The following is a 22684-nucleotide window of genomic DNA, read 5'->3' on the forward strand; positions in this document are numbered from 1 at the left end:
TAGCAATACGATGGCAGGCTCTTTCAACAACCACGAACAGGACGGTTCGGGTTTGATGGTTATGTCTCGCAAACGTGTGTATAGGCCGCCGGGAACCAATAGGAGTGGCCAGAAACCAAAGAAAGCACGGGGTACAGTCAAGAAATCATCAGTTGCAAAGCGTAAGCGCAAGACATCAGTAAAAAAACCACCGGCAAAGAGAGTTAAAACTATTTTCTAGATCATGGCACTGCTACACAACATGTCAGAAGAGTGTATTAAATCCGAACTGGATTTATTCACGGTACCTCTGACTCAGACATCTATTGAAAAAAATACTTATGTAGAAATACCACCTTTATCAGCACTATCAGACACAGCCCCGTTGGAATTTTTTATAGCAGGAACCGGAGAGGATTATATCGATTTAAATAACACATTGCTGTTTTTAAGGGTGAAAATTACTAATCCTAACGGTACGGACATAGCCGCCGGAGCGCCAGTGGGGTTAGTGAATTATCCTATTGGAAGTTTGTTTGCCCAAACGGACGTGTCGCTCGGGGATAGATTAATTTCGCAGAGTTCCAGCACGCATCCTTATCGCTGCGTCATAGAGTGTTTGTTAAACTATGGAACAGACGTTCTCGAAACAACATTCTCCTCTGGACTTTATTATAAAGATTCACCGGGTCATATGGACGCTACAGACCCAGCTGCTGGAAATAGAGGCCTGACAAAGAGAGCAGCCTTTACAGAGTCCAGTAATATCGTCGAGTTATTAGGACCCATTCATAGCGATATATTCTTTCAAGAAAAATTGATGCTTAACGGCGTGGATATTAAAATACGTATGACAAGGGCCAAAGATGAGTTTTGTTTGATGAGAAACGATAATATAAACTACAGAATAAACATTGTTTCAGCATCTCTGTTTGTTAAAAAAGTTTCAGTGTCACCAGCTGTGAGGCTGGGGCACGCTCAGGCTCTGTTATCAGCTACAGCCAAATACCCCATTGACAGAGTGTGTTTGAAAAACTTCTCCATACCTGCTGGTTCCCGTGTATGCAACCAAGAAAACTTATTTTTAGGAACCCTACCCAAATCCATCGTTCTGGCTATGGTTGATAATGACGCTTTTACAGGCGCTTATAATAAAAACCCCTTTGCATTTAAAAACTACGATCTGGAATTCTTGGCGATCTATTCTGACGGTGTCCAGACACCTTCAAAACCTCTCCAGCCTGACTTTGGAAGCGGTGCTGCTGTAAGGGAATTTTACCAGCTAGCATTGGCCTCGGGAAAACATTTGAAAAATCAAGCTCTGTCTATCGATAGAGAGGCCTTTCTGCACGGATATACGCTCTACGCGTTTAACCTCACACCAGATGAAGAATGTGGGCGTCACGTGTCGTTAGTCAAATCAGGCAATATCAGATTAGAACTTCGTTTTAGGCAGCCTCTCCAAAATACGATAACTCTGATCGTATATGCGATTTATGATTCAATTCTGGAAATATCTAATCGTCGACAGGTTATGATTGATTACTATTAATCATGAACACTCTGCAACTAGCGAGCCTAATGGATAAAATCTCATGCAATACGCATTTCCTTGGAGTGGTGCCGTGTGACCATTTACCAGATGACCCCCTAAGAACATTGCCTGCCATGGTCATAATTAATACACACCCGTCCGGACTCCCCGGCGAACATTGGTTATCTATTTACATAAACAAATACGGAGTGGGTTGTTTTTTTGACAGTTTCGGCAACAGACCGGATCATTACCGTTTTCCCCATCAAATCAATGACTTTGTAAATCTCAATTCTGTAACGGTGCAATACTCTGCCAAACAAGTCCAGGATTTCTCAACAGATACCTGCGGTCAGCATTGTGTTTTTTTCCTGTATAATATGTGCATGGATCGTGAATATGAAAATGTTTTAAAAAAGTATACAGATGATCTGCTTAAAAATGACAACATGGTATCGTGTTTTGTGAAAAAGATAAAACCGTCTGATTGTTATAAAAATGTGTTTAAATGTGTTCAGTGTGTGCAGACGGGATACATGTTTGTATAATGTTTTTATTCAATAAATACACTATTAACCAGAACAAGATTTTTCAGAAAGATTGTTTTTTATTTATTAATACAGACATTCAACAACAACAACATCAATGGAAAAAAAAATTAGAAACGTAACCATTTGTTATAATCTAGATTGGGTGATTTAAACAGAGGTTCATCCGATAGAGCAACAGATGCTCGAGCCCGTGATCTTCGTTTTTTACTTTTTCCGTAAGGAGCCGGCACACCAGATGATGTGGCCGGTGATTTAAAAGACTGAACAGCCTGTCTGACTGCATGGTTTGGTAGTATAGAATAGGGCAAATTTAACAATGAGATCGCCTCTAAAAACTCTGACCAACCTACAGGTCTGTGTTCGTCTTTGATCTTATGCGCTGCTGTAACACTTTTCACTAAATCAAACAAATGGGACCCATGTATAGGTCTTCCCCTAAACACAAATTCCCCTGAACCTGTCCATGAAGATACATCTTTAGCTTTAGACATTTTATCTAAAATGTATCTGATGTTTTTTAAACTTTTTTGTGGAGCATTGTTTAACACATCATTCACAACATCCTCTGCATCATTAGCCTTAACAGCCAAAGTAGTTTGCTCCTTATCTGTGTGATCAGAGGGGGGAAGGCTTAATGTTAAAGTGTTGACTTCACGGTCTCTGTGTTTTGCGATTGTTAAAAATCTCTGTAAGGCGTTCGAGTACAACTTTGCTTTTTCATAAACATCCAAATCATTTCTGTGCAAAATATTTCGTATAGATTCATCCATATCGCTCTCGACATTCTGTTGAATAGATTCACGAGGGGATTCGGTCTTTAGTTTATCCAGTTGGTGCTGTGGGACTAGATACATTTTCTCCGCAAATTCCATTCTCTGGTCTTTATCTAGAGGCAATCAGACTTGTAATAAAAGGGATAGCGACGCTTAGGAGGGGAAGAAGGAAGCCACCCTGCTGGTTTATCAAACGTCTCTTTCTCCCCACACTAATCTTCTTGTCCGCAACGATTTTTATCTCACGTTTCTTCTTTTTCAATTTTTGGTACTGCACATGTTTTAGAGGTATATGTCCGTGTAATAAATTAAGAGCTAGTTCGCACAATGCCACAACGAAATCATCCGTGGCAGATTGTAGAATAACACGTCTCTGTTTGGGTGGTGATTTTAATAGAAGTTTTAAAAGAGGGAGGTTTCTACAAAGCCTATCAGACATTTTCAAACTCTTTGTTTTCTTTTCCGGACGTACACCACTGGGTGCGGTGAAAGCAAATCTGTTCTGAGACGATACAGCTCCGGTGTTTTGGCTTTATAGTCAATCATAAGATACCCAAAAGGTTGACTGGTCGCGTCTTTGTAAGCCTCCATAAAATATTTTGTTTCTCCGGGGTACATCTGTCTGGCTAGAACCATGACCTGATTTGTGTCTCGGGGGTTTTTAAAAAGAATTAGATAATTTGTGTTCAAAGCTATAGTCCTGCTCGACTTTCCCTGGCAAAATAAATTCTGTACAATATAAATAACGCTCAAGTTTCTGTGGTGTACATACTGAGTGAATGCCTTTTCCACTTCGATGTTTCCAGAAGCATCACGCATGACATCGTCTAGAATTAGCAGAGATGTTTTATTAACAGGAAACAAATGATCATCATTCAGAGTCTGTGGAATCCCTTCAATGAATTTAATTTTGTACATTCTTGATATTTCTTCATACATTTTTTGCCAACATTCATATATAATTACAATATTCTCAATCTTTTCAGAAATCAAATTTACAGCATTTTCCAACAACATCTTAACAAAGATTGATTTCCCACTGTTGGATGGCCCCGCTACAATTAAAGAGAATGGATGCTGTAGCCTAAAGTCATGGTCTTTAGCATCCCTGGCACCTTTATGCCCAAAAACGTTATCAGAATCCATACGGTAACGTCGTCAGATTTTCTTTGTTTATTACTCGCTTGTTGTATACGAGTTTAAACTTCTTCACAACTGTCTTGTTGTGGAGCGTGAGGTGTCTTTTATTCCTCACAATGCTGTCAGCAGAAGCTAGCACGTGCCTGTCACGATCACCCTCATTAACATAATCACGGACAAGATCAACCAGTGTGTCTAATGTGATAATTTGGGAGTTTGTATAATTTTGCACGATGCATTTGGCCTTTAGGACAGAACGCCCCTTTGCGGTACGGTAAGCGTATGTTTTTGGACCGCACGATACAAACTCGACCGCAAAATCATCATCCCCAATTTCATCAGTCAGATTACCTAGATACGGCCCCAGCGGGGGGTCCCACTCGCCGTCTTTAGACGTGAAAATCACGCTGTCGGTATCGCTGTAAAGCACACGCTCATTCAGCCTGTCCATAAGGTCATACAACTCTAGACGCGCGTGAGCTGTGGTAAAGGCGCCGAGAAATATGTTTATGTCACGCGTGCGCGCGCCTTTGCCGTTCGGATGGATCCATTGCACTAGAGCTACGTTGTCTGACACAAACGAAAAGTGTTTAATCTCGTACGCCATGCCAAAAATGTATCTCGTAAACTCTTCCGGATCTGAAAGCAACACTGTGGTGGGCATATTTTCTCTCATAGAAAAACGACCCCACAAACTGTTTAACAACAGCTTATTGATAGATCGTCTCGCGGGGTTAAGGCTTATCTTATCAGGATTCATTTGTATCCCCTCTTTCTCAAAGTAATCAGCAATGTAGGCATCTTTGTCCTGATCTGTCACTACGTGTGCGGGGTACCCACTGGCCTCTTGCTTGTATTGTAAAAATGTTTTGACATATTCACAAAACAAGGTTTCTGAGGATTGTGGAAAATGCCACACTTCGTCCACTTTTGTCACCATGTAACCCTTCTCGATAGCCTTTAACAGCTCGAGACTTACCCAACACCCTGAAAGCGTTCGCTGCTCATCTGTGTGATCGCAGGGGGTAGACTGATTCTGCTGCTCACAGCAGGTTGCGCAGAGAGGGAAATTCAGTTTATTATTGGCTCTGTATGGGAGCACGGGGTGCAGCAGGTTTCTTGGGGGTAACACTGATGCCTTGATAAGCCCGTAATAATTTTCAAGGGGTTCAAAATCCTTTAAAATTATCTGGGGATGTCCTATCGGGTAGCACTTCTTGGCCTGACAGAAGGGATACAGACTTGTAAAATCGACATATCTGATTTTCTCACCTTCGGCGGCTTTATGGTAGAGTTTGTACGCGTTAGTGCGTCCACCAAATAGAGCGTCGCGGGGTTTCAGTCTCTCGGGGTGCGTGTAAGTGGACATAAACGCTATTACGTCAGGATCAGACTGCTTAGCAGCGTCCCATTCACACTCCCACATCACCTCAACATTCAACCCATAAGCCTTCTCCAAAACCTCCATTTTGGCCTCATGCTGTCTTCTGTGTACAGCGTGCGTCAATTTTGTCACAGGATGAATATCATATTCATTATATTTGCAAGTATGACTGTGCCAGAGGCATCCTAAAAATTCCAAAATATAAGTTTGACCATCTTTCTGGAAAGCACCATCCACATGGTAGGATCCGAACGACATTTCACCACTATTTAGAGCGTGCTGTACATCGACGCCTCGCGAATGACTGACATATTCAAGCCATTCGATGGATGCGTTTGAATAGGCTTTGTTCTTAGTCAGATAAGCACCGTTGTGTGTCAACGCTAAGGTGTCTCTCTCCAGATAATGGGTCTTGTACACGGCCATGCAGCACGATGCCAGAGTTGTGTATCTGAACGGGTCAAGGGCGGTGCACTGTATAAACTCATCACGATATTTCATGCACGCCTCTCTCAACAAAACAACATCGTTCTTGCCGTAAAGTGCCAGTTCTTTTTTAAAGTCAAACACTTCACACTCTACGGTCTTGTACCATTCATCAAACTGTTCCCTGGCCTTCTCTGACATTGTGTCATATCCGTACATTTTTTTGTCCGGATAGGGGCCTATGTAGTTTTCATTCTCCACCCGGTTAAAGTGATGTGGAAAATAGCCCTTCTCTGCACAGGTCAGATTCATGGCAGATGCAGTCTTGGCTAGACTCATTGGGAGAAATGAGAAGCTATCGATAAATCTTTGCTTGTAGCTTTCGTCAAACATAAATATCAGACGACATCCCTGCATCGTGATTTTAAGAGCGAGCCCCACTTTTGTGAAATATTCCAAAAGAATAAAATTGTCAAAGCCAGAAGCATTGTGGGCTATCCACGTGTAGTCGGTGTACCTAGGGTGTCTGAATCTCTGCACGAGTTGTGCGACGCAGTCGGTGCCCTCTGCTGTGAATTCTTCACCCGTAAAAGTGATGGCGCAAACAAAGTTTGCAACATGTTTTCCACCCTCGTGACGCGTCTCAAAATCATAGAAGATGTACTTCTCACTGGGTTTCTCGAGCCTTAAGGGCTGAATAAAACATTGGTGATCCGCATCGGGTATCATCTCCATGCCACAATGCAAACACTTCTCCGGTTTGCATTTGTGCGGTTTTGGTTTGTTACCGCTAATGTAATAGCGTCGATTACATGTGGGGCAGTATTTGGTCACGTCGCACTGGGCAAACTGATGACTCAACGGAGGTTTTTTATGCATTTCATAACAATATTCTGATTTGCAATACCTCAAACAATCAGCGCAGTGTATCGTCTTCGCCGGGTGTTTGTAACAGTCGGGGGCATTGCATATGTCACAGGCGTATCTACATTTATGATCTCTTTTATTAGAAAAACCATTGTAGCAATAGTCGCAGACGTACTTGCACCCGATAAAGGCCCTCAAATTTTTTATCATAAAGTAATGACTATCTGACAGATAGAGAAACACCGTCTTGTAGTGGGGCTTGTTTTTTGTCATGTATTTTTCCAAACCACCAGTGCTTGATCTGTGAAAAACTACAATTTTGATGTTTAGCAATCTCTCAAACAATGCGACGTCATTAAAACGTATCATATCTTGGATTGAAAATCCAGCCTTCTTTTGAATGTCAGCAGCTATGGGCATTAATTCTGGGTCTGTTTTTTGGGGGTTCAAAAAATGTGACAGACAAAGTGCGAAGCATAGCTTGTCGGACATATTTGTGGGGCAAAAAAGATTCATTCTATTTCTTTTTATAACCTCATTGTGTGCTAGATCGCTGAATTTTCTGCGACCACCACCGTTTTTGCTTCTGACAATAGACACGTTTAACATCAGATTGTCATCAACGCGCACGGCCCTGTTGCTTTGCATGACTCTTTCAAGCTGGTCTGACAGCGCTGAGACGCTATAATCGTTAGCGGGCGTGAGCATCGCATTTATATCCGACATTAATGACTCTCCGCGTAATAAAACATTTATAATACCCCCATCACCACCTAATATTCTAGATAGAGAGACTATTTCATGCAGAACACCATCCAAAAATAGCACGTACGATGCCATATCTGTAGAAGCTATTGCCCTCAGATTTAAACTCCTAAGTATTTCCACACTGTTAAATCTTGTACGAGGAACAACGGTATAACCATTAAATTCACCCCCGTCTCTCACAAGCCTCTCAACGTCTTCGGACGTTAGACCCATATCAGCCGTTTCAGAATTGTGGTGGGGGTCGGCCGCCCCCTCACCACCGTGTTGAACATGTAAATTCTCGGATGCCCCGTCGTTTAGATCAACGACTGGAGCCTCTGGTTCAATTTGATTATTGATAAATCCAGCTTCTGGAACCTCAAAAACTTGATGCATATTTAAAACATCAGGATCTAAGACCATAGTAGGCTCTGGAGGGGGCTGTGAAATGGGATCGAGCATACTTATCAATTCTCCGAATTCGGCTGAATTACGCTGATTTCCATTCATAGCTCTGACAGTTTCTATCAGTATTTGCATTCCCAATTCGTAATCAAATATACCAAGCGGGGATTCATTGCGCCTTATAATTTTATTCGCATGACTACAACCAGAGTCCGAATTACGTTTTTGGGCCATTTCTAACACAATATTCGGAAACACAGTGAAACCCCAAAATATTCAAATAATCAAACAATGTAAACACAATAAAACTAAACCAAAAAACAAACAATATAGTTAAATCAATGAAAAAACTCTAAACCAAAATGAGTATAAAACGGATTACGATGAAAAATAAACCAATAGGTATTAAGGACACAAGTTTAAAACAACAGTAAAGCAATATATTTAAAACAATGAAAAACTCTAAACCAAAATGAGTATAAAAACGGATTATATAAACGATGAAAAATAAACCAAAAATATAACAAGAACACAAGTTAAAAATATCAGTAAAACAATATATTTAAAACAATGAAAAAACTCTAAACCAAAATGAGTATAAAGACTGATTATATAAACGATGAAAAATAAAACAAATGTATGTAGTCACTTACCCTTGTGATTTTAAAAAGCGACCAGCTCTGTGGACAAATCAAACACAGGTATCCAGTATCCGAAATGTTTTAAATCCAGTATGCCACAAAATGTTTAAAATGTCCCAGACAAATCCAAAAAGTCTCTGATTTTCTCTTTTTTAAAGATACGTCCAAAGTGTTGTGGTCTGTATCCTAGCCTGTAAACAGATAAAAACATGTTATTAGGATAAATATCTAAATAAAACAACTTTTTCTTATGCAACATAAACGTACCGTGGAGATCCGCTATATATTTCGCAATAGTAGACACAACGTTAGCTTTGCCGCTGATATCCAAACCTTTAAAACAGATAACACATGTTATTAGAAAATATTTAAACAAACCAGGTTGTTTAAAGCTATTGTAACAGGATTAAATAAATACACACCGGACAACACGCTCCACTCTGCGTCTCTTTGCTCCAAGATTTCCTTGTTACGCTGCTGATGGTTCTAGTCACGGTCTGACTTTTTGTTCATTCCACTCTTCTCCGCGATTTACCAGGAATAGTTAATACCAGTTTAGACAATTTCGCTGCAATACCAGAGATTGAATCTTTAGTTTTTAAATAAATCAGACAAAATACTGGAACGAACACAGCGAAACACATACATACCAATAGACTTGAGTATAACAGCTCTGCTCCATCCAAACTGATCACGGAGATCTCTTGTCGCTCCCCAATAAAGGTTCGGTCATAAACTTTCAAAGATTACATCACACGACCCCCACACAAACACACACTGTCATAATATCAGCATCAGAAAACTTTGTGTCTGAACAGAAAATAGACTAGTTCGATAGAAAATATCGGCTTTAAGTTTAAACAGTTACAGCTAAGCACATATATATATATATATATATATATATATATATATATATATATGATTAGTGATTGCCTTTAAATAAACTTTTGATGTTGCAAAACTTTAGATTCAACAACACACATCCGCAGTGTGACACGCAGTGGTGAGAAGCGCACGGGTCGAAAAGGGAGGGGTGATAGATAGCAAATGTCACAAACACGAGCTGTCATTAAACAACAACATACGCGTGACATAAAACACACTCAGGAAAAACAATCACTCTAAATGACCGGCAATAAAACCATTAAATACTTTCTGTCTAAAGTTGACAACTTGTCCAGATTTTGATTGATGGTCCCGCCCCCCTGTCAAAGGGTCATAAAACACGACCTGTCAACGGGTGGGGGGAGGGGGTCATAAAAGTTTGACGAATGGTGGCCCGTTACAACTACTATCCTTGTGTTGTTTTAAACCTGTATGCATTAGTTTTTTTCTGATTAACACAAAAGAAAATATTTTGAGGAATGATGGTAAACCCACAGCAGATAGTGACCATTGACTCCCATAGTAGGAATAAAAAAAAGATGGAATTTTATAGGTTCAATGAAAATTCTTTTATAATTTACTCATCCTCGTGTTGTTTTAAACCTGTATGCATTAGTTTTTTTCTGATTAACACAAAAGAAAATATTTTGAGAAATGATGGTAAACCCACAGCAGATAGTGACCATTGACTCCCATAGTAGGAATAAAAAAATGAAGGAATTTTATATGTTAAATGAAAATTCTTTCATAATTTACTCATCCTTGTGTTGTTTTAAACCTGTATGCATTAGTTTTTTTCTGATTAACACAAAATAAAAAAATTTTGAGGAATGATGGTAAACCCACAGCAGATAGTTACCATTGACTCCCATAGTAGGAATAAAAAAATGATGGAATTTTATAGGTTCAATGAAAATTCTTTCATAATTTACTCATCCTTGTGTTGTTTTAAACCTGTATGCATTAGTTTTTTTCTGATTAACACAAAATAAAATATTTTGAGGAATGATGGTAAACCCACAGCAGATAGTTACCATTGACTCCCATAGTAGGAATAAAAAAATGATGGAATTTTATAGGTTCAATGAAAATTCTTTCATAATTTACTCATCCTTGTGTTGTTTTAAACCTGTATGCATTAGTTTTTTTCTGATTAACACAAAAGAAAATATTTTGAGGAATGATGGTAAACCCACAGCAGATAGTGACCATTGACTCCCATAGTAGGAATAAAAAAATGAAGGAATTTTATATGTTAAATGAAAATTATTTCATAATTTACTCATCCTTGTGTTGTTTTAAACGTGTATCCATTAGTTTTTTTCTGATCAACACAAAAGAAAATATTTTGAGGAATGATGGTAAACCCACAGCAGATAGTGACCATTGACTCCCATAGTAGGAATAAAAAATGATGGAATTTTATAGGTTCAATGAATATTCTTTCATAATTTACTCATCCTCGTGTTGTTTTAAACCTGTATGCATTAGTTTTTTTCTGATTAACACAAAAGAAAATATTTTGAGGAATGATGGTAAACCCACAGCAGATAGTGACCATTGACTCCCATAGTAGGAATAAAAAAATGATGGAATTTTATAGGTTCAATGAAAATTCTTTCATAATTTACTCATCCTCGTGTTGTTTTAAACCTGTATGCATTAGTTTTTTTCTGATTAACACAAAAGAAAATATTTTGAGGAATGATGGTAAACCCACAGCAGATAGTGACCATTGACTCCCATAGTAGGAATAAAAAAAAGATGGAATTTTATAGGTTCAATGAAAATTCTTTCATAATTTACTCATCCTCGTGTTGTTTTAAACCTGTATGCATTAGTTTTTTCTGATTAACACAAAAGAAAATATTTTGAGGAATGATGGTAAACCCACAGCAGATAGTGACCATTGACTCCCATAGTAGGAATAAAAAAATGAAGGAATTTTATATGTTAAATGAAAATTATTTCATAATTTACTCATCCTTGTGTTGTTTTAAACCTGTATGCATTAGTTTTTTTCTGATTAACACAAAATAAAATATTTTGAGGAATGATGGTAAACCCACAGCAGATAGTGACCATTGACTCCCATAGTAGGAATAAAAAATGATGGAATTTTATAGGTTCAATGAAAATTCTTTCATAATTTACTCATCCTTGTGTTGTTTTAAACCTGTATGCATTAGTTTTTTTCTGATTAACACAAAATAAAATATTTTGAGGAATGATGGTAAACCCACAGCAGATAGTGACCATTGACTCCCATAGTAGGAATAAAAAAATGATGGAATTTTATGGGTTCAATGAAAAAACTTTCATAATTTACTCATCCTTGTGTTGTTTTAAACCTGTATGCATTAGTTTTTTTCTGATTAACACAAAATAAAATATTTTGAGGAATGATGGTAAACCCACAGCAGATAGTGACCATTGACTCCCATAGTAGGAATAAAAAATGATGGAATTTTATAGGTTCAATGAAAATTCTTTCATAATTTACTCATCCTTGTGTTGTTTTAAACCTGTATGCATTAGTTTTTTTCTGATTAACACAAAATAAAATATTTTGAGGAATGATGGTAAACCCACAGCAGATAGTGACCATTGACTCCCATAGTAGGAATAAAAAATGATGGAATTTTATAGGTTCAATGAAAATTCTTTCATAATTTACTCATCCTTGTGTTGTTTTAAACCTGTATGCATTAGTTTTTTTCTGATTAACACAAAATAAAATATTTTGAGGAATGATGGTAAACCCACAGCAGATAGTGACCATTGACTCCCATAGTAGGAATAAAAAAATGATGGAATTTTATGGGTTCAATGAAAAAACTTTCATAATTTACTCATCCTTGTGTTGTTTTAAACCTGTATGCATTAGTTTTTTTCTGATTAACACAAAAGAAAATATTTTGAGGAATGATGGTAAACCCACAGCAGATAGTTACCATTGACTCCCATAGTAGGAATAAAAAAAAAAGGAATTTTATAGGTTCAATGAAAATTCTTTCATAATTTACTCATCCTCGTGTTGTTTTAAACCTGTATGCATTAGTTTTTTTCTGATTAACACAAAAGAAAATATTTTGAGGAATGATGGTAAACCCACAGCAGATAGTGACCATTGACTCCCATAGGAGGAATAAAAAAATGAAGGAATTTTATATGTTAAATGAAAATTCTTTCATAATTTACTCATCCTCGTGTTGTTTTAAACCTGTATGCATTAGTTTTTTCTGATTAACACAAAAGAAAATATTTTGAGGAATGATGGTAAACCCACAGCAGATAGTGACCATTGACTCCCATAGTAGGAATAAAAAAATGAAGGAATTTTATATGTTAAATGAAAATTCTTTCATAATTTACTCATCCTTGTGTTGTTTTAAACCTGTATGCATTAGTTTTTTTCTGATTAACACAAAAGAAAATATTTTGAGGAATGATGGTAAACACACAGCAGATAGTGACCATTGACTCCCATAGTAGGAATAAAAAAAAGATGGAATTTTATAGGTTCAATGAAAATTCTTTCATAATTTACTCATCCTCGTGTTGTTTTAAACCTGTATGCATTAGTTTTTTTCTGATTAACACAAAAGAAAATATTTTGAGGAATGATGGTAAACCCACAGCAGATAGTGACCATTGACTCCCATAGTAGGAATAAAAAAATGAAGGAATTTTATATGTTAAATGAAAATTATTTCATAATTTACTCATCCTTGTGTTGTTTTAAACGTGTATCCATTAGTTTTTTTCTGATTAACACAAAAGAAAATATTTTGAGGAATGATGGTAAACCCACAGCAGAAAGTGACCATTGACTCCCATAGTAGGAATAAAAAAAGATGGAATTTTATAGGTTCAATGAAAATTCTTTCATAATTTACTCATCCTCGTGTTGATTTAAACCTGTATGCATTAGTTTTTTTCTGATTAACACAAAAGAAAATATTTTGAGGAATGATGGTAAACCCACAGCAGATAGTGACCATTGACTCCCATAGTAGGAATAAAAAATGATGGAATTTTATAGGTTCAATGAAAATTATTTCATAATTTACTCATCCTCGTGTTGATTTAAACCTGTATGCATTAGTTTTTTTCTGATTAACACAAAAGAAAATATTTTGAGGAATGATGGTAAACCCACAGCAGATAGTGACCATTGACTCCCATAGTAGGAATAAAAAAATGATGGAATTTTATAGGTACCATCAACTGTGTGCTAATTATATATATTTTTTAATATTTTCTTCATCATTTATCAAGATACTTCTAAATAATTTTTTTCCTACTATGGAAGTCAATGGTAATTTATTTCATTATTTGCTTTGCAGGCTTGCAGAGCTGATATGATGACGACTTAAACATCCTCGACACAACTGAAGGAACAACTTAAAGAGATTGTTCAATGAAAATTATTTCATTATTTACTCATCCTCGTGTTGTTTTAAACCTGTATGCATTAGTTTTTTTCTGATTAACACAAAAGAAAATATTTTGAGGAATGATGGTAAACCCACAGCAGATAGTGACCATTGACTCCCATAGTAGGAATAAAAAATGAAGGAATTTTATATGTTAAATGAAAATTCTTTCATAATTTACTCATCCTCGTGTTGTTTTAAACCTGTATGCATTAGTTTTTTTCTGATTAACACAAAAGAAAATATTTTGAGGAATGATGGTAAACCCACAGCAGATAGTGACCATTGACTCCCATAGTAGGAATAAAAAAATGATGGAATTTTATAGGTACCATCAACTGTGTGCTAATTATATATATTTTTTAATATTTTCTTCATCATTTATCAAGATACTTCTAAATAATTTTTTTCCTACTATGGAAGTCAATGGTAATTTATTTCATTATTTGCTTTGCAGGCTTGCAGAGCTGATATGATGACGACTTAAACATCCTCGACACAACTGAAGGAACAACTTAAAGAGATTGTTCAATGAAAATTATTTCATTATTTACTCATCCTCGTGTTGTTTTAAACCTGTATGCATTAGTTTTTTTCGGATTAACACAAAAGATAATATTTTGAGGAATGATGGTAAACCCACAGCAGATAGTGACCATTGACTCCCATAGTAGGAATAAAAAATGAAGGAATTTTATATGTTAAATGAAAATTCTTTCATAATTTACTCATCCTTGTGTTGTTTTAAACCTGTATGCATTAGTTTTTTTCTGATTAACACAAAATAAAAAAATTTTGAGGAATGATGGTAAACCCACAGCAGATAGTTACCATTGACTCCCATAGTAGGAATAAAAAATGATGGAATTTTATAGGTTCAATGAAAATTCTTTCATAATTTACTCATCCTTGTGTTGTTTTAAACCTGTATGCATTAGTTTTTTCTGATTAACACAAAATAAAATATTTTGAGGAATGATGGTAAACCCACAGCAGATAGTGACCATTGACTCCCATAGTAGGAATAAAAAAAATGATGGAATTTTATAGGTTCAATGAAAATTCTTTCATAATTTACTCATCCTTGTGTTGTTTTAAACCTGTATGCATTAGTTTTTTTCTGATTAACACAAAAGAAAATATTTTGAGGAATGATGGTAAACCCACAGCAGATAGTGACCATTGACTCCCATAGTAGGAATAAAAAAAAGATGGAATTTTATAGGTTCAATGAAAATTCTTTTATAATTTACTCATCCTCGTGTTGTTTTAAACCTGTATGCATTAGTTTTTTTCTGATTAACACAAAAGAAAATATTTTGAGAAATGATGGTAAACCCACAGCAGATAGTGACCATTGACTCCCATAGTAGGAATAAAAAAATGAAGGAATTTTATATGTTAAATGAAAATTCTTTCATAATTTACTCATCCTTGTGTTGTTTTAAACCTGTATGCATTAGTTTTTTTCTGATTAACACAAAATAAAAAAATTTTGAGGAATGATGGTAAACCCACAGCAGATAGTTACCATTGACTCCCATAGTAGGAATAAAAAAATGATGGAATTTTATAGGTTCAATGAAAATTCTTTCATAATTTACTCATCCTTGTGTTGTTTTAAACCTGTATGCATTAGTTTTTTTCTGATTAACACAAAATAAAATATTTTGAGGAATGATGGTAAACCCACAGCAGATAGTGACCATTGACTCCCATAGTAGGAATAAAAAAATGATGGAATTTTATGGGTTCAATGAAAAAACTTTCATAATTTACTCATCCTTGTGTTGTTTTAAACCTGTATGCATTAGTTTTTTTCTGATTAACACAAAAGAAAATATTTTGAGGAATGATGGTAAACCCACAGCAGATAGTTACCATTGACTCCCATAGTAGGAATAAAAAAAAGATGGAATTTTATAGGTTCAATGAAAATTCTTTCATAATTTACTCATCCTCGTGTTGTTTTAAACCTGTATGCATTAGTTTTTTTCTGATTAACACAAAAGAAAATATTTTGAGGAATGATGGTAAACCCACAGCAGATAGTGACCATTGACTCCCATAGGAGGAATAAAAAAATGAAGGACTTTTATATGTTAAATGAAAATTCTTTCATAATTTACTCATCCTCGTGTTGTTTTAAACCTGTATGCATTAGTTTTTTCTGATTAACACAAAAGAAAATATTTTGAGGAATGATGGTAAACCCACAGCAGATAGTGACCATTGACTCCCATAGTAGGAATAAAAAAATGAAGGAATTTTATATGTTAAATGAAAATTATTTCATAATTTACTCATCCTTGTGTTGTTTTAAACCTGTATGCATTAGTTTTTTTCTGATTAACACAAAATAAAAAAATTTTGAGGAATGATGGTAAACCCACAGCAGATAGTGACCATTGACTCCCATAGTAGGAATAAAAAATGATGGAATTTTATAGGTTCAATGAAAATTCTTTCATAATTTACTCATCCTTGTGTTGTTTTAAACCTGTATGCATTAGTTTTTTTCTGATTAACACAAAAGAAAATATTTTGAGGAATGATGGTAAACCCACAGCAGATAGTTACCATTGACTCCCATAGTAGGAATAAAAAAATGATGGAATTTTATAGGTTCAAGAAAAATTATTTCATAATTTACTCATCCTTGTGTTGTTTTAAGCCTGTATGCATTAGTTTTTTTCTGGTTAACACAAAAGAAAATATTTTGAGGAATGATGGTAAACCCACAGCAGATAGTGACCATTGACTCCCATAGTAGGAATAAAAAAATGATGGAATTTTATGGGTTCAATGAAAAAACTTTCATAATTTACTCATCCTTGTGTTGTTTTAAACCTGTATGCATTAGTTTTTTTCTTATTAACACAAAAGAAAATATTTTGAGGAATGATGGTAAACCCACAGCAGATAGTTACCATTGACTCCCATAGTAGGAATAAAAAAATGATGGAATTTTATAGGTTCAATGAAAATTCTTTCATAATTTACTCATCCTTGTGTTGTTTTAAACCTGTATGCATTAGTTTTTTCTGATTAACACAAAAGAAAATATTTTGAGGAATGATGGTAAACCCACAGCAGATAGTGACCATTGACTCCCATAGTAGGAATAAAAAATGATGGAATTTTATAGGTTCAATGAAAATTCTTTCATAATTTACTCATCCTCGTGTTGTTTTAAACCTGTATGCATTAGTTTTTTTCTGATTAACACAAAAGAAAATATTTTGATGAATGATGGTAAACCCACAGCAGATAGTGACCATTGACTCCCATAGTAGGAATAAAAAAAAGATGGAATTTTATAGGTTCAATGAAAATTCTTTCATAATTTACTCATCCTCGTGTTGTTTTAAACCTGTAAGCATTAGTTTTTTTCTGATTAACACAAAAGAAAATATTTTGAGGAATGATGGTAAACCCACAGCAGATAGTGACCATTGACTCCCATAGTAGGAATACAAAAATGAAGGAATTTTATATGTTAAATGAAAATTCTTTCATAATTTACTCATCCTCGTGTTGTTTTAAACGTGTATCCATTAGTTTTTTTCTGATTAACACAAAAGAAAATATTTTGAGGAATGATGGTAAACCCACAGCAGATAGTTACCATTGACTCCCATAGTAGGAATAAAAAAATGATGGAATTTTATAGGTTCAATGAAAATTCTTTCATAATTTACTCATCCTTGTGTTGTTTTAAACCTGTATGCATTAGTTTTTTTCTGATTAACACAAAAGAAAATATTTTGAGGAATGATGGTAAACCCACAGCAGATAGTGACCATTGACTCCCATAGTAGGAATAAAAAAATGAAGGAATTTTATATGTTAAATGAAAATTATTTCATAATTTACTCATCCTTGTGTTGTTTTAAACGTGTATCCATTAGTTTTTTTCTGATTAACACAAAAGAAAATATTTTGAGGAATGATGGTAAACCCACAGCAGATAGTTACCATTGACTCCCATAGTAGGAATAAAAAAATGATGGAATTTTATAGGTTCAATGAAAATTCTTTCATAATTTACTCATCCTTGTGTTGTTTTAAACCTGTATGCATTAGTTTTTTTCTGATTAACACAAAAGAAAATATTTTGAGGAATGATGGTAAACCCACAGCAGATAGTGACCATTGACTCCCATAGTAGGAATAAAAAAAAGATGGAATTTTATAGGTTCAATGAAAATTCTTTCATAATTTACTCATCCTCGTGTTGTTTTAAGCCTGTATGCATTAGTTTTTTCTGATTAACACAAAAGAAAATATTTTGAGGAATGATGGTAAACCCACAGCAGATAGTGACCATTGACTCCCATAGTAGGAATAAAAAAATGATGGAATTTTATAGGTTCAATGAAAATTCTTTCATAATTTACTCATCCTTGTGTTGTTTTAAACCTGTATGCATTAGTTTTTTTCTGATTAACACAAAATAAAATATTTTGAGGAATGATGGTAAACCCACAGCAGATAGTGACCATTGACTCCCATAGTAGGAATAAAAAAAGATGGAATTTTATATGTTAAATGAAAATTCTTTCATAATTTACTCATCCTCGTGTTGTTTTAAACCTGTATGCATTAGTTTTTTCTGATTAACACAAAAGAAAATATTTTGAGGAATGATGGTAAACCCACAGCAGATAGTGACCATTGACTCCCATAGTAGGAATAAAAAAATGATGGAATTTTATAGGTTCAATGAAAATTCTTTCATAATTTACTCATCCTTGTGTTGTTTTAAACCTGTATGCATTAGTTTTTTTCTGATTAACACAAAAGAAAATATTTTGAGGAATGATGGTAAACCCACAGCAGATAGTGACCATTGACTCCCATAGTAGGAATAAAAAAATGATGGAATTTTATAGGTTCAATGAAAATTCTTTCATAATTTACTCATCGTCGTGTTGTTTTAAACCTGTATGCATTAGTTTTTTTCGGATTAACACAAAAGAAAATATTATGAGGAATGATGGTGAACCCACAGCAGATAGTTTACATTGACTCCCATAGTAGGAATAAAAAAATGATGGAATTTTATAGGTTCAATGAAAATTCTTTCATAATTTACTCATCCTCGTGTTGTTTTAAACCTGTATGCATTAGTTTTTTTCTGATTAACACAAAAGAAAATATTTTGAGGAATGATGGTAAACCCACAGCAGATAGTGACCATTGACTCCCATAGTAGGAATAAAAAATGATGGAATTTTATAGGTTCAATGAAAATTCTTTCATAATTTACTCATCCTCGTGTTGTTTTAAACCTGTATGCATTAGTTTTTTTCTGATTAACACAAAAGAAAATATTTTGATGAATGATGGTAAACCCACAGCAGATAGTGACCATTGACTCCCATAGTAGGAATAAAAAAAAGATGGAATTTTATAGGTTCAATGAAAATTCTTTCATAATTTACTCATCCTCGTGTTGTTTTAAACCTGTAAGCATTAGTTTTTTTCTGATTAACACAAAAGAAAATATTTTGAGGAATGATGGTAAACCCACAGCAGATAGTGACCATTGACTCCCATAGTAGGAATACAAAAATGAAGGAATTTTATATGTTAAATGAAAATTCTTTCATAATTTACTCATCCTCGTGTTGTTTTAAACGTGTATCCATTAGTTTTTTTCTGATTAACACAAAAGAAAATATTTTGAGGAATGATGGTAAACCCACAGCAGATAGTTACCATTGACTCCCATAGTAGGAATAAAAAAATGATGGAATTTTATAGGTTCAATGAAAATTCTTTCATAATTTACTCATCCTTGTGTTGTTTTAAACCTGTATGCATTAGTTTTTTTCTGATTAACACAAAAGAAAATATTTTGAGGAATGATGGTAAACCCACAGCAGATAGTGACCATTGACTCCCATAGTAGGAATAAAAAAATGAAGGAATTTTATATGTTAAATGAAAATTATTTCATAATTTACTCATCCTTGTGTTGTTTTAAACGTGTATCCATTAGTTTTTTTCTGATTAACACAAAAGAAAATATTTTGAGGAATGATGGTAAACCCACAGCAGATAGTGACCATTGACTCCCATAGTAGGAATAAAAAAAAGATGGAATTTTATAGGTTCAATGAAAATTCTTTCATAATTTACTCATCCTCGTGTTGTTTTAAGCCTGTATGCATTAGTTTTTTCTGATTAACACAAAAGAAAATATTTTGAGGAATGATGGTAAACCCACAGCAGATAGTGACCATTGACTCCCATAGTAGGAATAAAAAAATGATGGAATTTTATAGGTTCAATGAAAATTCTTTCATAATTTACTCATCCTTGTGTTGTTTTAAACCTGTATGCATTAGTTTTTTTCTGATTAACACAAAATAAAATATTTTGAGGAATGATGGTAAACCCACAGCAGATAGTGACCATTGACTCCCATAGTAGGAATAAAAAAAGATGGAATTTTATATGTTAAATGAAAATTCTTTCATAATTTACTCATCCTCGTGTTGTTTTAAACCTGTATGCATTAGTTTTTTCTGATTAACACAAAAGAAAATATTTTGAGGAATGATGGTAAACCCACAGCAGATAGTGACCATTGACTCCCATAGTAGGAATAAAAAAATGATGGAATTTTATAGGTTCAATGAAAATTCTTTCATAATTTACTCATCCTTGTGTTGTTTTAAACCTGTATGCATTAGTTTTTTTCTGATTAACACAAAAGAAAATATTTTGAGGAATGATGGTAAACCCACAGCAGATAGTGACCATTGACTCCCATAGTAGGAATAAAAAAATGATGGAATTTTATAGGTTCAATGAAAATTCTTTCATAATTTACTCATCGTCGTGTTGTTTTAAACCTGTATGCATTAGTTTTTTTCGGATTAACACAAAAGAAAATATTATGAGGAATGATGGTGAACCCACAGCAGATAGTTTCCATTGACTCCCATAGTAGGAATAAAAAAATGATGGAATTTTATAGGTTCAATGAAAATTCTTTCATAATTTACTCATCCTCGTGTTGTTTTAAACCTGTATGCATTAGTTTTTTTCTGATTAACACAAAAGAAAAAATTTTGAGGAATGATGGTAAACCCACAGCAGATAGTGACCATTGACTCCCATAGTAGGAATAAAAAATGATGGAATTTTATAGGTTCAATGAAAATTCTTTCATAATTTACTCATCCTTGTGTTGTTTTAAACCTGTATGCATTAGTTTTTTTCTGATTAACACAATAGAAAATATTTTGAGGAATGATGGTAAACCCACAGCAGATAGTTACCATTGACTCCCATAGTAGGAATAAAAAATGATGGAATTTTATAGGTTCAAGAAAAATTATTTCATAATTTACTCATCCTTGTGTTGTTTTAAGCCTGTATGCATTAGTTTTTTTCTGGTTAACACAAAAGAAAATATTTTGAGGAATGATGGTAAACCCACAGCAGATAGTGACCATTGACTCCCATAGTAGGAATAAAAAAATGATGGAATTTTATGGGTTCAATGAAAAAACTTTCATAATTTACTCATCCTTGTGTTGTTTTAAACCTGTATGCATTAGTTTTTTTCTGATTAACACAAAAGAAAATATTTTGAGGAATGATGGTAAACCCACAGCAGATAGTTACCATTGACTCCCATAGTAGGAATAAAAAAATGATGGAATTTTATAGGTTCAATGAAAATTCTTTCATAATTTACTCATCCTTGTGTTGTTTTAAACCTGTATGCATTAGTTTTTTCTGATTAACACAAAAGAAAATATTTTGAGGAATGATGGTAAACCCACAGCAGATAGTGACCATTGAATCCCATAGTAGGAATAAAAAAATGATGGAATTTTATAGGTTCAATGAAAATTCTTTCATAATTTACTCATCCTCGTGTTGTTTTAAACCTGTATGCATTAGTTTTTTTCTGATTAACACAAAAGAAAATATTTTGAGGAATGATGGTAAACCCACAGCAGATAGTGACCATTGACTCCCATAGGAGGAATAAAAAAATGAAGGAATTTTATATGTTAAATGAAAATTCTTTCATAATTTACTCATCCTCGTGTTGTTTTAAACCTGTATGCATTAGTTTTTTCTGATTAACACAAAAGAAAATATTTTGAGGAATGATGGTAAACCCACAGCAGATAGTGACCATTGACTCCCATAGTAGGAATAAAAAAATGAAGGAATTTTATATGTTAAATGAAAATTCTTTCATAATTTACTCATCTTTGTGTTGTTTTAAACCTGTATGCATTAGTTTTTTTCTGATTAACACAAAATAAAAAAATTTTGAGGAATGATGGTAAACCCACAGCAGATAGTGACCATTGACTCCCATAGTAGGAATAAAAAATGATGGAATTTTATAGGTTCAATGAAAATTCTTTCATAATTTACTCATCCTTGTGTTGTTTTAAACCTGTATGCATTAGTTTTTTTCTGATTAACACAAAAGAAAATATTTTGAGGAATGATGGTAAACCCACAGCAGATAGTTACCATTGACTCCCATAGTAGGAATAAAAAAATGATGGAATTTTATAGGTTCAAGAAAAATTATTTCATAATTTACTCATCCTTGTGTTGTTTTAAGCCTGTATGCATTAGTTTTTTTCTGGTTAACACAAAAGAAAATATTTTGAGGAATGATGGTAAACCCACAGCAGATAGTGACCATTGACTCCCATAGTAGGAATAAAAAAATGATGGAATTTTATGGGTTCAATGAAAAAACTTTCATAATTTACTCATCCTTGTGTTGTTTTAAACCTGTATGCATTAGTTTTTTTCTTATTAACACAAAAGAAAATATTTTGAGGAATGATGGTAAACCCACAGCAGATAGTTACCATTGACTCCCATAGTAGGAATAAAAAAATGATGGAATTTTATAGG

General features: G+C 34.3%; 1 protein-coding gene across 1 annotated transcript; it reads left to right on the forward strand.

Moving 5' to 3' along the window:
* Positions 1 to 223: 223 nt before the first annotated feature.
* Positions 224 to 1531, forward strand: LOC135750957 (uncharacterized protein F54H12.2-like). The gene has a single exon (XM_065269948.1). It carries the CDS (start codon positions 224 to 226, stop codon positions 1529 to 1531), a length of 1308 nt encoding a protein of 435 aa, XP_065126020.1.
* Positions 1532 to 22684: the final 21153 nt, after the last annotated feature.

The sequence above is a fragment of the Paramisgurnus dabryanus genome, chromosome 18 (genome assembly GCF_030506205.2).
Source record: "Paramisgurnus dabryanus chromosome 18, PD_genome_1.1, whole genome shotgun sequence".
NCBI lineage: Eukaryota > Metazoa > Chordata > Actinopteri > Cypriniformes > Cobitidae > Paramisgurnus > Paramisgurnus dabryanus.

What these genes read in the sequence shown, in the direction of transcription:
- LOC135750957 (XM_065269948.1), top strand. Translation starts at nt 224, where the DNA reads ATGGCACTGCTACACAACATGTCAGAAGAGTGTATTAAATCCGAACTG.